This window comes from Lactuca saligna, chromosome 4, assembly GCF_052625555.1.
Source record: "Lactuca saligna cultivar CGN05327 chromosome 4, ASM5262555v1, whole genome shotgun sequence".
NCBI lineage: Eukaryota > Viridiplantae > Streptophyta > Magnoliopsida > Asterales > Asteraceae > Lactuca > Lactuca saligna.
Window position 1 is genome coordinate 330,391,626 of NC_136420.1, and position 16,237 is coordinate 330,407,862.

The 16,237-nt window shown below is 39.0% G+C and overlaps 1 protein-coding gene across 1 annotated transcript; it reads right to left on the bottom strand.

Annotated features, from left to right (window-relative positions):
- Positions 1 to 1,714: 1,714 nt before the first annotated feature.
- On the bottom strand, positions 1,715 to 3,376 carry LOC145044111 (ubiquitin-conjugating enzyme E2 2-like). The gene is made up of 6 exons (XM_078992932.1): positions 3,237 to 3,376; positions 2,575 to 2,717; positions 2,446 to 2,471; positions 2,228 to 2,317; positions 2,067 to 2,155; positions 1,715 to 1,976 (listed from the first exon to the last, which is right to left on the bottom strand). The coding sequence occupies exons 2-6, from the start codon at positions 2,697 to 2,699 to the stop codon at positions 1,848 to 1,850; spliced, it is 459 nt and encodes a 152-aa protein (XP_078849058.1). The 5' UTR covers positions 2,700 to 2,717; positions 3,237 to 3,376; the 3' UTR covers positions 1,715 to 1,847.
- Positions 3,377 to 16,237: the final 12,861 nt, after the last annotated feature.

Genomic DNA, 16,237 nt, shown 5'->3' on the forward strand with positions numbered 1-16,237 from the left:
GACCCGTGAAAAAAACCTCTCTTCATCGCATTCATGTATGTGGCATGCAAACTTTTCATGACCAATAAACAAAAACGGAGAAAATGAGGAACCCTCTATGAAACTAGAACTTGAATGTGAGAATACCAACGACCATGATTGTTCCCCTAGAAGAACTCATACAACATCGGAATCCAGCCCCTCCCTTAGCACCACGACATATACTATCGAGAATGTCATCAAGAAAATCTTATTGTATACCGAAGCTTTTTCAAAATCTATCTTGAACATCACAACTTTATTATGATTAGACTCGTACCAAGCCACAATCTCATTCATAATTATGGGCCATCCAGAATCCATCTAACTACAATAAAAGTTGTTTGCTCAGTACTAAATATATGATGCACCACCAAGCTCAAATGATTAACTAATACTTTGTCAATAGTTTTATATTGACAACCTATTAAACCAATAGGTTTGAAGACATTGACAAATTTTGCATCATGCACTTTGGAAATCAATACGATAAAATATGAATAACATTCTCTAAGAAACATGTTAGAATTGAAAATTTCTAACACCTTAACCACATCACCTTCTGTGAGGTACCATAACTTTTTGAAAAAAAATCAAAAGTTAAACTATCTAGCCCTAAAGATTCTCCAGATTGACAATCCCCACTATTCTTTTACATTCATCACGATTCACAAGTCACATCAATTCAGAAAGGAGTAAAAGTTTCAATCATAAAGGAAAGGATTATTGATTACTCGGTTGACATATTTCAGGAAAGACTCGAAGATATAAGTAAGGATGCAAACAAGTCAAGCTACTTGTGAGCTACTAGGAATCGAATCGTTAAAAGCTTAACTCGAAACCGGTTTTAAACGAGTCCGAACCTAGCTCAAGCTTAATATTAAGCTCTGAGCTTAAGCCTATGTCACTAAGCTTGATAGGTTTGTGAGCCTAAACGAGCTTGTATATAATATAATTTAATATTATGTCTATATATTAAAATAAAAACATATTTGGAGATTAAGGATTTAGAATATTATTAAAAGAGCTTTTTAACGAGTTCGATCTGAGCTTAAGTTTATTTAGACATGTTAGACAAAAAATAAATCGAACTCAAGCCCAAACCAAACTTGTATAATTCTTTACGAGCTCGAACCAAGCTCAGTACAATAAAGCTCGAATCAAGTCGAGCCCAAGCCCCGTATAATTTAAATGAGCCCAAGTCGAGCCTAACCAAACTTGAGCTTAACTCGGCTCGTGTGCACCCCTAGATACAAGTACAAGACCTACTAGGTTTGGAAAACCGATCCACCAACTAAGGGGAAAGAATCCAACTTCACTCAATCATGAACAACGCCCGAATCACCATCAACTAACACCCCACAAAAAAAAAAAAAGTTAATTGAACCCATTGTGGAGTTGGTGTTGAAAAAAAAAACGACTATTTTGTGAAAATGCTTCAAAACAATTCTTCTGAACTTCAAGTGACAATATCGAGTACAAACTATATCGATAATACACAAGATTTAGTAAAGTAGGTATGAAGAAGTAACAAATACTAGCATAATTTAAGACCCATAATACAGTACAAGAAACCATCGTATGTACACAGAATATATGTCCAACAATAAGCAAACAACAACACATAGAATAGAAACTAGAAAGCTTAAATTCCCTAAATACTTCCATGCCATAAAAAGCTTGAAATAAACATAACTTTTACTAACCAGTCTTATTATTGATAATAATATTTGGTGGGGTTTTGATTTTTGAAGCAAATACATATCTCATAGAAACAGACCACCATACCACGAGAATTTGATCTTAAAATGATTTGAGTACATATATATTTAGTCGGCTGTCCAGCTCTGCTCCACAATTTCACGCACTTTTCTGTTATATTCGCGCTTATTCTCACTAAACATTCTTGCTGCTTCTGAATTTGCTGGTGAGTTTGGATTTGGATCACATAGCAATGACTATATAATAATAACAATCATAGAAAAAGATTAGCCAATAAAACATTAGTCAATATGTTGTGTTAACATTGAATCAAAGAAACTGTATACCTGAATTGATGTAAGGATGGCAGCAACATCATAAATTGGACTCCATTGATTTTGAAGAATGTCCAAACATATGCTTCCATCTGCATAAACTAATGAGCGAAAAAAATGCAATGGAGTTAAGACAATGTCACCATGTGAAGAGCAAGAAACACTCAACTTACTATTGGGGTGAAACATTCGAGAAATGAATCGCACTGTTGGTGGTTTGTTGGGATAATCTTCTGAAAACTGGAGTGTCAGCTTGAACGTACCTGAGATCAGTTACATATCAAGAAGAAAATACACAAATTAATAAAATAGAATTTATGATAAAGATGGGAATCCCTTTAATCATCTGTCATTTATGGACTAATGAGTGAAAGATGAAATCCAAACTCACCTCCATCCCATGGAGTGTCATCTGGTCTGAAAAGCAAATAGAAGTGATCAGTGAATGATCATTTCATTTCAAGAAAAAAAAAAAGACCATATGATGATGAAAAGAAGATGAAATTACACTTCCACATACCCAAAAATGACAGCATTCCATAGCATTATATTGTTATCCACAGGTGCACCACTGATACCAGCAGGGGGATCCTGCTGCAACCTCTTAAAGTCCCTCATTAGCCTCTTCCTTGAAGGTGTAGACATTTTCCTCCCCTGTTACAACTGAATTCAATGAACAGGAAAAAGTAAGAACATTCTCGTGTCGTCTACATGTTAATCATCTACATAATTGATGCCATGAGTGTTTGGATGTGTGTTTCAGTGTTTGTAAAGTGATTCTTGCGTATTATTGTGAATAATTAGTTTCGAACTTGTTTACTTACTGATCCAGAGAGTATATAATCAGAAAATTAGAGTCATAAGCTCGAAATCGCACTTTTGCATGCAATCAAAACGCAATAATCATTTTATAAGAACATACAACCCCTAGAATCATCGTGAAAACAGAACCACACAAAAGAAACAAGTTCCCTAATCAAATTATTAGAATGTGAACCCTAGATCTATAAATACGGACCAATTTCACAAAACATGAAGCGATTTTAAAACCGAAAACCCAATTAGAGACGGTTTTGTTGTTCAATTCTAGGATTCAGGTATGTACGTTGACTATGGAGATGATTATGTGACAATATGAATGTGGAGTAAGAGAGAAATGGAAGACATGGAGGAGGATTTTGCCTGAGGGGTTAAGCAGCGGAGATCGGCGGTGTGGGTGAACCAGAGTGAAGAGGAAAATGATGATCAGCCGCCGGTAGCCGTGGGGGAATCCGTGACCTCCCTCTGCAGTTTGGCCTTTTAAACTCGTGTATCGGAAACGAAGATGAAGGTTCGACTTCGCGTAACATGTAAGCTGGTGATATATCGTTTGTATGTCGTCATGTCGGCATAACACATTTGTTAAAATAGAATAATACCAAAAAGTAAATTAAAAAAAATAATAATAACATATATTTCCTATAAACTTTTTACGGTTTATTCATTTAGTCATTTAACTTATTTTATGGTTTTATAAGGGAACAAATTACACTGTGTCGGGTCGATTAGGTTCTTTTGGGCAAAATGAAATGGTCATCCGGTTACCCTTTTGCCATATCAGATATTTGTTGACCAACTATTCTTTAACCCAGTACTATTCATCTTCTTCCTCATCGCATATCCCTCAGTCATGTTACCTGATACACATTAGTAAACATCAAAAATCATGTTGTCATGTTCTGATTACGCCGATAATTATGTGAGGTTAACAAAGTACACACCCTGTAACATTCATCCCAAAATATTGTCGCTAATTTCTAATTTCTTGTTACTAGGACCTTCGCTTTTATACCATTAGCTCCTTACTCACCTGATTCTTCCTCTTATTATCGTCATTGGTGCTACAATGGTGAAAAAAGGGATCGAAGAATGGCAAAGACAACAACAGGTATGTTCATAAGTTTGAAATTAGATATTTCATGATTGAATGGTAGATCTTATAGGAAGTTAAACCTCATTTATTTTCGAAATTTCTAATTTATTTTCAGGATCATGAGGTTAGTAATCGAAAAAGTTAAAGTTCATAGTAGTGGTGGAGTTTTCGAATCGAGCCAATGGAAGAAACTAAGAGTGGTTATATAGTGAAAGTAGAAAAAGATGAATTCTTCCCTGCAGATCTTCTATTGCTTTCATCCAGCTACGATGATGCAATTTGTTATGTTGAAACAATGAATCTTGATGGCGAAACACAGATTCCAAGCTTCGAAGCACAGATTACATCTATGGCTCCCCTGCAACTACACCGGCCACCGCCTACAAACATCGATTGCATCTTTTCTGCTTTCGTTCTCCACCTTCGTCGAGTCAACCAGGCATCGAAGTGCTTCCCACTTTTCTGATTTTAGTTGCATTCCTCTTCATTCTCGATCAACTGCCTTTGTTACAAACTCTTCGATTTTAACACACAGGAAAATGATGAACAAGAAAAAAAAATAGGCCTAATTTTTGGATATGTGACACTCAAACCGGTTATAACAAGTCAAGATGACTAAAAAGACAGGTAGCCCATGGGTTTGTTCCCTTATAAAGTCACTTAAAAAGTTGAGTGATTAAAAAAGTTAACCCTAAAAAGTTTATAGGGAATATGTCATTTTACCTATAAAAAAAAAAAAGAAAAAAAAAGGTTATACATTTGTAACTTTTATTTTTTATAGGTTTAAGCATTTAACTTGTTATGTGTGTTTAAATATTGTCATTGTCATCGACTATAGCAGATGACGATGGTAATATATAAACAAATTAACAAGTTAAATGGTTGAATGTGTATAAAAAAGTTGCTTAAATATGAATAAAATGAAAAGTTAATTACCCTAATAGTTCGTTTTCTCTATTTTTTTATAGCGTTTTTCCGGGGTGGACCTAGAGGGGGTCCACCGACAACCCTTGATTTTTCCGGCCTCAGTGGAAAAATTTTCAAAATTTTTATTTTTTCTATTACTGTGCAACTTCTGACTTTCCCGTGCAACCCTACAGTAAAATCATACGTCCGTCCTTGACGATTTTATTTTTCATATTTGTTTGTATTATTTTTTTAAAACGTTATTTTTAAAATATCCATAATTTCCTAAATATTAATTAAATGTTGATAAATTTTAGAGTTTACTTTTTAATTAATAATTATGTTTTTGTTTTGAGAAATATTTTATATAGCTTCTTATAATTTTTTTTAATCATATACAATATTTTTAAAGTAAATAATATCTAACAATAAAATTAAATAAGTTAACTATGTAACAATAAGTATAAAGACTCTTTTGAAAAAATAAAAAGAAAATATTATTTAGCAAATAAAAATCTATATAATGTAAATGTTTTAAAATTATTTCAGTTTTTTAATACTTTTTTATTAGAAGTTTATAAACTTTTAATTTTTTAATACAACGTTTTAAATTAGTATTAAACGAAAGTATTTTAAAATGTTATTAAAAAAAATAATAAATTGTCATACAAAATCTATAAAACACTTTAAAAATGTTGTAAAAGAAAAAGTATAAATAAATGTATGAAAGTTATAAAAAAATTGTATGAAATGTAAAAAAAAAAAAAAAAAAAAAAAAAAAAAAAAAAAAAAAAATTAAAACATTTATAAAATATTTGTTTTAAAAGCACTTTTACTAAAATTATATGAAAGTACAAAAAAAAAAAAAATTATAAGTAAAGTTTAAAACATTGTATTAGAAAAACTTATAGGAAAAAAATATCATAAAAATGTTATAGTGTGTGACAGTGGTAATATGTGAACACATTTAACAAGTTAAATGATTAGATGTGTAAAAAAAATGAAGTTACCTTAATGTGATGTAACATCCCATTTTTCAAGACCAAAATTTCATTTTTAATATAACGACTTACAAAAACAATTATAAGAAAACGTCATAGTGTCACATCATATCATAAAACCATATTCATATGTCTCAAAAAGCATTTTATGAAATAGTAATAATGTCAAAGTATAATCCCAAGAATCTCATAATGCGAAAATCCTGTGTGGGTGTGATGTGCTGCTACCGTGTCATCTCCTCCCCATTCGTTGAAAATGTACCTAAAAACAAAACTGAAAACCGTAAGCACCAAGCTTAGTGAGTTCCCTCATCATACCATATACCACATAACTAACATAATGTCGGACAATTCGGTGGTGCCCAAGCTACCCTGTCTGGCAATTATGGGGTGTCGACTTGCCCTGTCTAGCATCTATAGGGTGCCGACCTACCCTGTCTGGCATTTCTGGGGTGTCGACCTACCCTGTCTGGCATTTATGGGGTGCCGACCTACCCTCCGATTTATCTCAACCAGCTATGAGGACTATTCCACCCTTACTACTACCACATAATAGCATAACCATACTGTCGGGCATATATGGGGTGCCCGACCTACCCTTCGGCCCTTACAACTGTCACACGGGGACTATTTCCCCTACTACCTACTATGTAACATCCTGATTTCCCAGGTATATTATTTTATTTAATTATTTTGGAGTTTAAGGAGGAACTCAGCGAGTTGGAGCCAAGACTCGCCGAGTAGGGTCGCGGATGTTCATTCGGGTTCACGTCCGGACTCGGCGAGTCCAAGCTGTTTAATGAAACCCTAATCCCCCGGGTTTGGAGCCTATTTAAGGGCACTTATAGCCTCCCATTGCGGCTACTAGTCCCTTGAGAGAACCCTAAGTAAGCCAAATCGTTGTGAGGGAGAAGAAGTCACTTTTTGATCCTTGAACCCTTGGTTTAGCAAGAAGAAGGTGACAAGAGCAGATAGGAGGTGCGATTCAAGCAGTTCCAGAGTTCAGAGACATCATTTTGAGGTAATGGTTCGAACCTCCTTCAGTTTTGGTGTTGATCATTAGATTTAGGGTTTTCTAACCCCATTGGAGAGTGGTTATGTGGAGCAAATGGTCCCTCTTCGAGTTTGTGCCTTGGATCTGGACTCAAATAGGTCCAGAGACCTTGACCCTTGGAGCTTTATGGACCAGTTTGGGGTTATTGGCCTTAGGTTGCCATTTTTGGGACTAAATGTCCTTTTGATGCCTTATTGTGGTTATACAAGCATCAAGTTTCGAACTTTACGTGACATTCATGCTTAGGGAGGCCATATCTATGGTTTGGGGAAACAGATCTGACCTCAGGAGGTCAGTAGAGTTTGTGCATGGCATGAACTCGCTGAGTTGTTCTTGAGACTCGGCGAGTAGGGTTAGGGTTTCACGTAAATTGCTCAGTGAATAGACTTTCCGAGTTGGGGGATGACTCAATGAGTCGTGAGGGGGTTAGAGGACTGGAGTTCAAGGCGGTACTCGCCGAGTTGTTCTTGAGACTCGGCGAGTTGAGTCGGGGTGGCCCCGCGATTCCTGTCTAGTATGAATCGTCGAGCATAGGGAGGGACTCTACGTACCAAGCGGGACAAAGAGTTAATGGACATGTGTGTACTCGTCGAGTCACCAGAGTGCACTCGGCGAGTTGGGTCAAAGTTTGACCATTGACTTTGTTGACCTTTAGGGTTTGGTCAGCAATGTGGCCTTTGGGCCAAGAAGGGGGTAAAATGGTCTTTTACCCTTAAGAGGGTGCCAAGAGAGGATTGAGTCTAGTCTCGAGAGTTATGTTCAAGAGAGCATTTGCCTTATGTGATAGATGGTGGCGAGTTCGAGATGCAAGCGTGAGGATATCTGCTTCTTACTTGCCAGGTGAGTCTTCTCACTATACTTTACCTTGAGTAGGTAACCAGAGTTATGTGACAGAGTATTTGTATGCTATGTATGTTATGTGTTGTACTACGTTATTTCTATGTGATTTATGTTGTGCATGTTTACATAGTTAGAACCGGAAGGTTCCCAGAGTTAGAACCGGAAGGTTCACAGAGTAGGGTTCACGGACCCACAGAGTTATAGCCTCGAGTGGCTAATATGTGTTATGTGTCGTATTTTGGGTAACTCGCTAAGCTTCGTGCTTACAGTGTTTTGTGTTATGTGTTTCAGGTTTCTCTCAGGATCACGGGACGGCACCGGCTTGATTGTACACACCAGAGAAATAGTCATGTCTTGAGGATCCTGGTTTATTATGCAAGTGAAAATGGAGTTATGTTTTGTAATTCGATTATGAATGAGATATTAAGAAAAGTGTTTTTAAGAATTAAACCATTATATTTAAATGAAAAATTGTTTTGAAATTTACGGTGTTACATACTATCACATAACATCATATCATACTAGTACATAATCATAACAAATAGCACATACCAAATAATTATCACGGTGACAATCATCTCTACTATAACCCTTACTAGTGGGCCGACCTTGGTGCCTTAGACCCACTTCTACCGGAAAGGTAACTCACCTCAATGTCGTGCAGTAACTGAACTGTCCTCGACGTTGGGATCAACTCCTCTCAAACTCCTACACATAACAACCTTCCTTAATTACCATTTCATACTTGTTACCCTTTCAAGGGTCAACTCAGGTCAAATTCAAAGTCAAGGTCAACACCTTGGTCAAAGTAAACTTTTGGTCAAAGTCAACATCTGGTTGACTCAACTCGCCGAGTTGGTCCACCAACTTGTCGAGTTCCATAATCCACAAAATACTGGAACTTCGATCCTACTCGTCGAGTTCTCCTTCATACAGACGCGGGACCTTTTGCTCATGACCCGTCGAGTTCATCATTGAACTCGTCGAGTCCTCCTTCATGTAAGTTGGAACGTTTAGCCCTTGACTCGCCGAGTTCTTCTTTGAACTCTGATATGTGCATATTCAGTGTGTATTAAGTATAGTTTTTTATTCATATATTAGCTAAATTATCACATATTATGGACAAAAGGTACTTAAAAGTGTTAAATTATGTTTTTCAGTCCAAAGATGAAGCTCGGAAGCAAAAGGAAGCAGGAGAAGCGGTTAGGGGCTCGAGAATGGAATGAAGAAGAAAAACACTAAAAATGGCACCTACTCGTCGAGTCAGATAGCCTACTCGACGAGTCCGGTCGAAGAATCAGAAAGATAATGACTCAGGATTCCAAATGGTTATCGCAATACGGGGAATGTGAGAGGGACTCGACGAGTCACCACTTGACTCGACGAGTCGATTCGCTTATTTAAAGATAACTCCACAGATCGATTAGAAGGAGTTATGGGACGGTTCAGAAGTGTTTTGCTGCGATTGAGAAGCCAGAAAAACCCTAGAAGTCGATAAAGAAAGCTAGAATTCAATTCCGGGGAGTAATTAAGGCACAATTTCATCATTCCACTTATTCTTTTGTTTTATCAATATGATTAAGCAACTTGACTTTGTTTGTTTGCTGTTATTTACTTTAATTATGAACTAAAACCTTTAGACTTCTGTTTGGGGATACAAAGTTGACAATATGGTTTGATTGATTGGTAGGATTAATTCCAAGTTAGTGAATTTTTGTTATTTTAGCTTGCTAAAGAACCTTGTGTGTGAATAATAATTAATTTTCTGTTAATAGGAAGATAATTGATTAGCATGAACATCTATTGATTATCAACCTCATATGATATGTGACCACTATACTATATGTCTAGGATTAATGAATATGAAACTAGAATTAATAAGAAAATTGAGTAAATTCATATGCAAACTTGTAAGATGACCATCAAACAAGAGGTTAATTAAAAATAATAAATTAATTAGCTATTGCAAGTCTAACTTAACCCGAGTAATTAATCTAGTAAATATAATTAAATTAAACAATTGGCCACTGTTTGAGTTAAGTTTATTTGCTAAGGATTAGGGTAGTGAACATGAACCTAATCACTTGAATCGGTAACCAACGAAAGAATTAATCCATTGCACTATTACCTTGAAATCAACCATAAAGTTAACCAAGTTGAACTAAACAGAAGTTCCTTTCCAATTATTGAATCTAGTTAAGTCGTTATTTTCTAGTCTTAAATTAGTAATAGTAGTAAGTTTCTAGTCTTGTAAAACTAGAGAAAAACCTCTATTTCTTAATTAACCTAGATAGAATTAGTTTTTAATTTAATTTGTCGTTCCCTGTGTTCGATACCCTGCTTATTTAGCTATACCACAATTGATAGGTTCACTGCCTTTTGTGTGTTATTTGATAATTAAAGTAAGTTTAAAACTAAGTGAGTATTACACACATCAAGTTTTTGGCACCGTTGCCGGGGAACGGTTCTAAAATTAGCATTAAAATTCTAATTCAATCGATCATTTGTGTAAGATTCATCTTACACAAAGTTAATTTCTGTTTAAGTTTTTAGGTAAAAAAAAAAAAAAAAAAAAAAAAAAAAAAACTTGATTTTGCCTTGGACTCGCCGAGTGCATTCGCCCAGACTCGGCGAGTACGACGCTGAATCAGATTTAATTTTTTTTGTTCTTTTTACGCGTTTTCTGTTTTGTTTGCAGTTGTTTCATGACCCGAGGATCTGATACACCTCTGGTTCCCCCTCTTGAAGATCCGGAAACCGCATTAAGAAGGAACAAAGGCAAAACCGTTGGAGAATCCGCTTCTTCAAAGAACTCACCACTCAAAAACCTCAAATCCGTTTTTAGCAAGAAAAGGAGCAGCAAATCAGGAGCATCCAGTGCATCGTTGACAATCGAAGACCCGATTCAAAAAGACACCGAGTACGAGACCAAGGAAGAAAACGAGCCCACATACGAGCACACATCCGAGTTTGAAGACGATTTAGCCACCGCTATGGATAATATTGACGAAATCCCCATGGGGGAATGGAAGAAGATGATGCGTGATGACACCGGCCCGGGACTTGTGCAACCCGCAATTCCCGCAACCTCTACTTTTGAGCTAAAGGGCCATATTCTCGCTCAACTCAAGGAGATTCCTTTTCACGGGAGAGATCACGAAGATGCCTATAATCACTTGGATGAAGTAAATGATGTGGCAGATTACTTCAATGTACCCAATGTGCCTCGCGAGATCCAGCTTCTTCGCATGCTTCCTGTCACATTTAAAGGAGCTGCAAAAGATTGGTTAAAGTCACTCCCTCCCGGATCGGTCACCACATGGGCCAAGATGAAAGAAGAGTTCATAGACCATTTTTGCCCACCTTCCAAGATAGCCAAGCTAAAGAAAGCCATTGTCAACTTCGAGAAACAACCCGGAGAATCTCTTTATGAAGCTTGGGAAAGGTACAAGAGCCTACTTAGAAATTGCCCACACCATGACTTTAATAGCCAACAAGAGGTCTCCATCTTTTATGATGGAGTTAATGTCACCACGAGGCAACTACTCGATTCACAATGCCCGCTCACCAGAAAGCCGCCTCTGGAAATAAAGGAATTAATTGAAGAATTCTCCAAGCATTCTAGAGAATACCACAATCCGAGGAACGAAGTGAGTCGTGGAGCAGTGAACTCGGTGAACGATAGCATGACGGCGATAATAGCTAAACTCGATAGCCTAGACCGAAGAATGACGAAAATGGATCAAACAATCCATGCTATTAGGGTAGGATGCGAAAATTGTGGCGGCCCCCACTTCACCAAGGATTGTGATCAAGACGAAAACGGAAATAAAAAGGCTCAAGTATTTTATTCCAGTGGCGATAGATACGATGAAGATTGGAGGAAACCAAAGAAGGAATGGCTCCCATACGAAGAATATAAAAAGGCTAAGGAGGAGAAATACAAATAGAGGGAGAGGGGATTCTATCAAAAGGAAGAGCCGGTGATGGAAAAGAAGGCCAGTTTAGAAGATATGCTCACAAGATTCATAACCGCATCCGAGAAAAGACACAATGATCATGATGTAGCAATGCAAGAAACCAGAAACATGTTGAGGAATCAGCAAGGATCCATTCTCAACATTGAGAAACAGTTGGGACAACTTGCACATCAAGTGAATGAAAGAAGACCGGGCCAACTTCCGAGCAACACCGAACCCAATCCAAGAATGGAGAACGTAAGCGTAATGACCTCCAGCAGTGAAGGAAAATTTACAGAAGCACTAAGGATCTCCAAGAAGAAGGAAGAAAAGGTAGAAGAATCGGAGCCAGCAAAACCTGACCCGACTCGCCGAGTCACTCCATTGGACTCGACGAGTCCATGCGAAATTGAAACACCTATCAGTTCTTCGAAACCTTATAAGCCTCCGCTGCCATACCCAATCAAAGCCATGCCTGCAGAAAAAGTAGAAGCATACAGAACCTTCATGAATCATGTTAACGCTCTACAAGTTAATGTGCCATTTGTGGAAACAATACTTCAAACACCTAAATACTTCAACTTGCTTAAGGGCCTTTTGCTGCTAGGAAGGATTTGGCTGAAGTCGCAGAAGTATTGATGAGTGAGCTACCTGAAAAGAAGGGTGATCCAGGAAATATTGTGCTTCCGTGCCAATTTGGTAATAAGGTCTTCACCCGAGCATTAGCTAACTCGGGGGCAAGCATCAATCTGATGCCTTTTTCATTCTTTAAAAAGTTGAATTTACCAGAACCAAAACCGGTGAATATGAAGATCCATTTGGCGGACAAGACAATAATTCATCCACAAGGCGTTTGTGAAGATCTCCTTATAAAAGTTGACAAGTTTATTTTCCCAGTAGACTTCATGGTTGTTGATATGGAAGAAGACCCCGAAATTCCAATTATTTTGGGGAGATCATTCCTGAACACCGCGTGTGCTTTAATTGATATATGTGAGTCTACATTGACATTAAGAGTGGGTGATGAGGCTATGACGTTTAAAGCTATTCCAGAAATCAAGCAAGAAGAGGAAAAGATTGAAGAAGTCTCAATGATCCAATTGGATGATGAGATATTAGAAAAAGAGCTTGCACGTTTGATAAAAGAGGATCCAAGCAAGTTTGTGATACACTCTGAAGAAGGAGGAGATGTTAACAAGGACTTGGATGAATTAGAAAAGCTACTGGAAGGAGCCCACTCAGAAAAAACCCAAGAATTGATGGAATTCATTCCGACTCGCCGAGTCACTTTAATGGACTCGACGAGTCCAGACGACTTGGGCAAACACTTGGCCGACTTAGATCTGCTTGTTACTAGTTCTTCACATACCTTGGATTTCGATAATATACATGATTCTTTAGAAGAACAAACAACAGAAGGAGGAAAGGGAAGGAAAGTTCAATACGCCGATGTAGCATGTCTTGATACGGTTCATTTCGAGGATGGGTTAAGCACTGGAAAGGACGAAGAGATAAAGGAAAGGAGGGAGGAAGCTGATCACCTATTCACTACTAAAACTAAAGCACGGACCATCATGAAATGTGAAGTAATTAAATTTAAAGAGAAGGAGGTTCAAGAGAAGGTGAAAACGAAGGGGGTAAAGAAGAAAAAGAGAAAAAGGGAAGCCCAAGCAATTGAGGATGAGGCAGTGAAAAAGAAAAGAGATGCATTGAAAAGGGCTTACAAAAAAAAGATCCACGCTTACAAGACCAAGTACAAATCACAAAAAGTTAGGCGTGCATTCCCGATTGTAACATCTGAAAAATACAACCAATTTAAATTTTTCAAAACAACCCGATTTTCATTAAAATGTTTACAAAAAGGTTTTAAATACAAATCATTTGAGTATTCCCATAATCACATTGCTACAAAATCATGAGGAGCGGTACGATCGCGCCTTCGCCTTGCCACGGTCTCCTGAAGAACCTGAAAAACATTAAACCACAACTGTAAGCTTGGAAGCTTAGTGAGATACCCCCAAAATACCAACCACGTATACGCCCTTCTAGGCTGCGACCTTCCGGTCCAAACATATAAAACATACATATCATAACAGAATATAGAACAGCCATGCATATCGGGTCTACCGTGTGACTGGTCTGCTGTATCGGGCCTTCAGTCCATCGGATCCATCTCCAGGTCTAGTCATGTCCTTCGAGTCTACAATGGGGTTGGTCCGCCCGCATCGGGCCTTCAACCCACCTGGTCCACTCTCTGAGTCTACAGTGTGACTGGTCCGCCCGCATCGGGCCTTCAGTCGGCCTGGTCCATTCTCCGAGCCTCGGCACGTCTGGCCCGCCCTCGTGGGGCCTACAGCCTATCCGGACCGCTCGCTGGGCCTTTGGAACAACCGATCCGCCCTGGGTATCTTGGCCTACAACACAAAGCAAGACCCGCCTCAACCCATCTCCAGTCCAAACAACCATGTGCACAAAACATACATTCATACAACAATCATAGTCAACAAACCGAGCAAGCAGATCACATAGCATATCATTACCCTAACCGGGTTACCGACCTAACCGGTCACTAGCATAGCATCACTCTGTATATCGGGAAACTGACCTTAACAAGGTCTCCAAGCATGTACCATCCTAGCTACCAGGATGCAGACACATCAAACAATAACATAATAACCATATCCGAATCTCAATCCAATAAAGGGTCGGCCTTGGTGCCTTAGACCCTGTTGATATAGTGAGGATAACTCACCTCGAAACTGTCGGCTAAAAAGATAAGATCTCGCTGCTCCGAACTCTGACACGAACTCCTCCACTGAACATCAAAACATACAACTCAATAAATACCCTTAATTACCAAAATACCCCTGGAAGACAACTGGTCAACCTTGGACAAGTCAAAGTCAACCCCTGACTGACCCTCTTCGCCGAGTCAACCCGATGACTCGCCGAGTCCATATGCTCAGAACTTCCTTCAATCAACAACCCAAATCGCCGAGTCACCCCAAGACTCATCGAGTCCAACAACTCTGAGTCCACTCGCACCCAACTCACCGAGTCATCCCTTGACTCACCGATTCCTCGACTCAACCAGAAATATTGGGAATTCCTCGACAAGACTCGCCGAGTCCAAATGGACTCGTCGAGTCCAAGGCTATCTTCAACCTACTCACCGAGTTGTTCTTCCAACTCGTCGAGTTCCAGGCCATCTTCAAGCAACTCGTCGAGTCGCCCCATGTGACTCGACGAGTACCACCGGTCTGAATCCATACAGAAGCATCTCAGGGCATGCAATTGATCCAAAACATAGATCCAACCTCCTACAATCCATCCATCACGTAAAGTGGCAAACTTTACGTGAATCTAAAGAGATCTAGGCCTTATTCACCTTAGAACCAAGGTTTGGGACATGGTGGCTTCACTAAGCACTCAAACACAGGAACTTTAATGCACTCTAGGCCTTCAATATTCCAGATCTGAGGTAGCAACCTCAGATCTAACCTCCAAACTCCAAAACATTCCAAGATATACTCCCCACAAACCCCAAAATGAGAAACTAGGAAGATACCGCCCAAGAACGAAGGTTTTACCTCCAAAAGATGCCTCAATAGCAACCAAACTCGAATTCACTCAAAGCCCTTTGATCCAAGCCACTTCTCCTTCAAGATATCTTCAAACAACACCTCTCCAAGCTCTAATTTGCTCAATAATGGGACTCTCCACGAATATAGGGTTTCTGGAACTCAAGGGGGGGGGGGAATAAGGGAGGCTGTGGAGGGGTATAATGCTCTTTATATAGGGCTCAACCCCGAAAATTAGGGTTTTCTCCATACAGCACCTACTCTCCGAGTCCATCTTTGGACTCGCCGAGTAGGCCACTTGATACGCAACCATAGTCGCGACCTGACTCGCCGAGTCTATCCATGGACTCGCCGAGTCACCCTCTAAAACTTACACTTTTAGCCCTTCAACTCTACTCTTGCGATTCCGGGATGTTACAATTCTCCCCCACTTAAATTAGGCTTCGTCCTCGAAGCCTACGGCATCTCATCTTCAAATTACTTCTCACGACACACCGCCTGGCCTTGACCGAACCCAGTCCCTCAAGGCACAACCATAAAAACCAGAAGCTCACTTTCTCCTTCCATACGGTGCCCCAACCACCTACTCAACCCGGGCACCAGCTGTACCCTCCGATAACCACACTCAACAATCGAGAATTACCCATGATACCTTACTGCTCCAATTCTCATCTTTTACTTGACTCATATGGCTATAAAGCCACGAACCATCGGATCCTCGATCCGAATTCCACCCTATCCATCCCATGATGACCGAAAGACCCATTCTTCCATTCCGGAGCAACTCCCCCGAGTTCTCCTCTCGCAATCACACACACATGCTGATCTAGCTCTAGCACCCTCAGGTTTGGAAAACCCGATACACTGATGATATCTTCAAACATCCTTCCAGGATGAACCGCTGATACATACCCAAAACCCGGTTCAGAA